Here is a 5,296-nt window from a genome sequence, read left to right as displayed (position 1 = left end):
ATCAAATCAGTCAATCCTAAAAGAAATCAACCCTGACTGTTCCCTGGAAGGCCAGATAATGAAACTGAAGCTCAAATACTTTGGCCACCAAATGAGAAGGGAGCACTCACTGGAGAAGACTCTGATGCTGGGAAAGATTGAAGGTCAAAGAAGACGGGGACGGCAAAGGATGAGATGGTTAGACAGTGTCATGGATGCAACGAACATGAAGTTGAGCAAACTTCAGAGGAAGGTGGAAGACAGGAGGGCCTGGCGGGAGCTGGTCCATGGGGTCGCAAAGAGTCAGACTCGACTGTGCGACTGAACAACAACAAGATGCTGACTTGTCTTTATTTGACCAGCTAACAATTTATGCTTTATAAGGTAATTGTAGAAATATAGTTACAGTTAAGGTTTTGCTGCTAATTAGAAAGGAAACAAAAAGAAGTCCAGCAGAAAAGTCTGCATCCCTCTTGAATAACTAGTATGTACTTTCAAAGACTAACAAAAGGATTTAATAAACAAAATAAAGTGTGTAGAAACCATAATTCAAGTAATATGAAGTCTCTTTTTGCAGAATTAGGTATCTCACTTGCATTTCTATAAACTACATAGGTAAAATCCCAACTACATATTGAGACATAATGTTATGCCAGATGGGTGAAGCCAAGTGTCAGTTTCTGCATGAAGATACATGTGTGACAGTTAAGGCTGTCACTCAATTAAAGACTGATTGATTACTCACCTGCCTTGGAACAGGCTGAATTTAAATAAATCTCCATTTACCAAAATCCCAATATAGCAGATGTTAGAAGAAAGGTCTACCCTCCTATTTTCTAATTGATATTTTTGTTTCCATACCTTATACCATACTAAAAACATATACCATACCATACCAAAACTCCTTTCATACCTAACATATGAGGAAATAGACTTAATGCTCTTAATTCCATCCATTACAATAGGTTCTACTGATTAATACATGAAAAACTGTGTTAATTAATCTACTAATTAAGTAAAATGTTCTTCTGTAACAGAAAACTTCAGCAGAAAATTCTTAATTATATGTCTAAGTATTTATCTTTTGCAAAGGCAATGAATTTCCATACTCAAGAATCTGATATTACTTCACCAAGAACACTCCTGTCTTTTAAAATCATCTGAATTCTGATCCACCTACTAAGCAGGTCTTCTCAGAGGTTAAGTCCCCTGTTATTCAGGGGGTTTATTCTCAGGAAAGTGTCCTTAGGACTGCAGCCATTGTCAGGTCTAACAGCACCAACACATACACCATTCCTATAACACTTGCTGCTGCCTGCCACCCAGTTTTTCCCAGCTTGAAGGGGAAAACAAGAACATTTCCCACTGATTTCCTGCTGCCCATGTGCGGAAAAATCCCCATGTGAAAGCAGTCATGGTTCCTTGGCACTGAAGAATGCAGAAGACTGCTTCCCTAGCAGATCTCCCTGGCGGGATTAAAATGGTTTTCTACCAAGCTAGATTTGAATTCAGCAGCACCTCAGAGAACAGCAAGATTTTAGGGGTATGAGAGTCCAAATTCCTTTTGTCGGATCTCTCCAAAGTTCATATCCCCAAACTCTTGTTAGTCTCTAAGGTGGTATGGAACTTGAAACCACCAGTTCTACTGTAGACCAACACAGCTACCCTCTAAAACTACCAAGGCCGAGTGCCAGGTTACTAGATCATCTAAGGAACTACAACCAGAGACTCTGGAACTGCAAAGTTCTCTTAAAAATAAAGGCCGTACAACCCTGCACCCATGAAAAATTACATTTTGGACCTACGTGGAAATCAAAACCAGTGCAGGCTTAGGGACTGTTTTATGACTATCCTATTATGTGCTGCTTCAAGCTAAAAAAGCCACAGGAGTCCCTTTCCTCCTCCTCCCTCTCACCCCAAAGATGTGCTCAGATTGGAGTCTAGGTCCCTTCACAGAACACTACCTGTTGATGAGGCCGCCCCTGAGGAAGCTGTGGTTGTCGTGGACTGTGGGGGGCTGCTGCTCTCCAGCAGCAAGCAGGACCCATTGGCATTGTTCTCTTTCTTCATGTACATTTCTGTGGCACTCGGCAAAGGGATAGGGTGGCTGATGCCCAGTTCTTCCTCTTGAGCTTGCTGCCTTCTCAGGGCCACCTGCAAACAAGAAGATTTCAGTGGTGCCAGCTTTCTAGCTTGAAAAGGAGGAAACCTAACTTAAACGACAAAGATGAGAGAAAAGTCAGGGCTCAAATCTTCGTCTTAAACAGCTTGGAAGTGTTAAGACAAAGACACAGCGGGGAGTGGAAGTCCAGACAGCTGCACAAAACAGCTGCACAAAACCTAACCTTGGAAACGTCAATAGATCACTAAAAAGATTTGTTGCAAGGAATCCTGACTCAACTGGTAGTTATGGCACATCCAGGTTCTTGGAAAATAACAGAGTCAAATAAATACTGCAATATTCTGTCATTCTGCAAATTGCGTAAAAAAGGAATTGTGCAGGAAGGCATTTCCACAAAGGCAGTAAGGCTGCAATGTAATGGGAACAGGATTGCAGTCTGTCTATTATGCACTGTTTTCTACTTTTGTAGGCCTGTTTTTTGCACCGTTTATGACATCATGTCCGTTACTTTTTTGCATTGTTTCTATCTTTTGTGATCTAGCCCCACTGCACTATTTGTTGGCTGTCCCTTGCTGTCTTACATTGGAGTGGATCCAACCATCCTTCAAGCACCCTTTCTCCAGCCTAAGGGACCCTTCCTGCAACTTCCAGTGGAATCTCCTTAGATTAGAGAGGGCTTCAAACCTGAGACAAAAGCAAGGGTGGGGTATAAATATTTTAACAAACAAACAAATTTTACTCAGTGTAGGGGTAGGTTATGGGTAGGATCCACCCAACTGTGTAATCTGTCTCAACAAGAACGTCAGGCTATAAATAAATAAAATAAAAATGAATATTTATGTATTTATTTACTCCACTCATCCCCCACCTTTCTCCCTAGTAGAGACCCTAAGCCAGGGGTGTTGGACTCATTTGTTATGAGGGCCGGATCTGACATAAATGAGACCTTGTTGGGCCGGGCCATGTGTGTCATAAAATGTAATGCCAGGTAGTGGAGATATAAACTTTATAAAGGACACAAACACAAAGTTTTTTTTTCCTTAAAATAAAAACATGCTTAAACATTAGCACTCTTGCAATATTTTCTTTATTTAAGTGTCTGATAACTGACACCCCTGTGCTGTTGCAATCTTGAGTATGCTGTTCAGATGTGTATCTGTAAGCTGCAAACCTACAGTGACGCAGCAGCAGCAGAACTGGAAGAAGCAGAAGACAGCCAGTTAACTGCGGGCCTGATAGAAGCCCTGCGGGGGGATGTTTGACATCCCTGCTCTAAGCAGCTTCCACTGTCATTCGCTCCTCCACTTTATTTCTCAGAACAACCATGTGAGGTATGTTAACTGGAGAGTGTATAACTGAGTCAAGGTTACCCAGCAAGCTTCCATAGCAGAGTAGCTGTAGGTGATAGGTCTAACCTCCATGAAATTGTTAAGCACTTTTTAAAAGCGAAAAATATATTCCATAGCAGCAAAAAACCCTACTGTGTTACTCTCAGCTCTTGCAGTGTAGGGGGGGAAATTGTAACTTTTGTGTGGGACTTGACTGACACAGTCAAATTTCTGAAGCAGTTTCTGTTATACCACCTTGCATTCCATAGGTATATTCCCAGTGCTCAAGGATGGCTACTCGGAGATTTCTGATGGAATGACCAGGGAGATTAAAAGTTCAAATGGAGGCTTAGGGTCAAACTTGACAGTTGTCCTGATGTACTACAATCCTGTCTGCCCAGCATCTGATAATTTTGTTTGCTCTTTTCTGCACCTTTTCCAGCGCTTATTTGAGGGGGCATGACAAGAACTCAAATGAATCTGCACCAGAGATTTCTACAAAGGCATCACAATAATAACAGTTCTATTTTCAGTGTCTTTTCTACTGATCCCCAACATTCAATTTGTCTTTTTCACTGTTGTTACAATTAAACTGATGTCTGCCATAATCTGATGGGCCAGTTCAGATCCTATTGGAACATATGGAGTTAGAAACATTGGCTCCCTATGCAATGTTCCCTTTAAGCTGTGGAGTCTTGTGAGCAAAAAATCTACTTTGTGAGCTGCTGGCATTAAAGTTGTGAGCAAGTGATTGGGCTGCTGCATCAATTAGTTTGCTCTGGAGCCATCCTTCCTGAGCTAAGACAAAAATGTGTAAGCCGGAGGCTTAAAAACTGTGAGCTAGCTCACACTAACTTAGCTTAGAGGGAAAAGTGTCCCTATGTCTCAGTCTGCACAAATACAGTTTATTGGCTTACTTTGTGTCTGAAAGTTGCCCACTATCAACTTGTCATTTGCATCAACCTTTGTCGTTATTTACATACCATAATTTATATGTCATGATAAAGGGCAGTAAAAATATGGTTCAGTTCACACAAAAGCCCACAGCCCAACATGCCTGAAGCTAATAAACATGTTTTAAGAGTATCACAGAAGCATACTTTACAGAAGTTAAGCTACAACTCCAGTTCTTGGGAAATCACCCTCGCACTCCTATGTAAAATTTCCCTAGCAAGTCCTTGTTCAAAAAGAGCAGAGTGGCTTTTTTTTTGGGGGGGGGGGCCTAATACCATTAGAAATAAGATGGATTTTCACCTCTGCTGGTTACACAGACCCAAATCATTTGTGCCACAGCAGGGGAGCAGTCTGGGAGATGCAACCAGCCCCAGCAGTAGCAGAAGAACAGGCTGTGCTGTAGTGGATACATTTGCAAGAAGCTTGGGCTTTGAAAAGCACTAGGCTTGCACAAATGTGTGCATTAGAACTGAAAACTGCAGAGCAGAACACCACCATAATCAGAACAGCGTTCCTCTTCATATGCAAGCATTACTTCAGTGAGAACCACATGCTTCCTTTAGCTGTGCATTGCTGCCATGGTGCAAACCGAGCTGCAAGGCTGGAGCAGACCTACAGTTCGAATACTGCAAACAGGCGTGTACAAAGGGCAATCTCTTCCCTGAGCCCCGCTACAGAGCTGTCAGGTTTTTGCTTTCCTCGAGTAGACTCCTGTATCTTCAACAGTTGCATGACAGCCACAGTAATGATGGCAAAAACCTGATCTGAGCCTCAGTGAGGAAGGTAGGCAATAAACAAGCTAAATAAATAGATAAATATTTCACTGGAGATGCCAGAGACTGAACCCCTGGGCTCTTCTGCAGCACACAAAACAGATATGCTGCCTACCACCAAGCCAGCATGGAAGAGGGAG

The 5,296-nt window shown here is 42.1% G+C and overlaps 1 protein-coding gene across 1 annotated transcript in view; it reads right to left on the bottom strand.

Annotated features, from left to right (window-relative positions):
* DMRT1 (doublesex and mab-3 related transcription factor 1) overlaps window positions 1-5,296 on the bottom strand; it is an 80,406-nt gene that overhangs the window by 69,432 nt on the left and 5,678 nt on the right. Inside the window, exon 2 of the mRNA XM_015425898.1 lies at window positions 1,944-2,133. Within this exon, the coding sequence (XP_015281384.1) occupies window positions 1,944-2,133 (190 nt within the window). The remainder of the gene's footprint in view (window positions 1-1,943; window positions 2,134-5,296) is intronic.

Source organism: Gekko japonicus, unplaced genomic scaffold (assembly GCF_001447785.1).
Source record: "Gekko japonicus isolate JY-2015 unplaced genomic scaffold, Gekko_japonicus_V1.1 scaffold31, whole genome shotgun sequence".
Taxonomy (NCBI): Eukaryota; Metazoa; Chordata; class Lepidosauria; order Squamata; family Gekkonidae; genus Gekko; species Gekko japonicus.
This window is presented reverse-complemented; position numbering and strand designations above follow the sequence as displayed.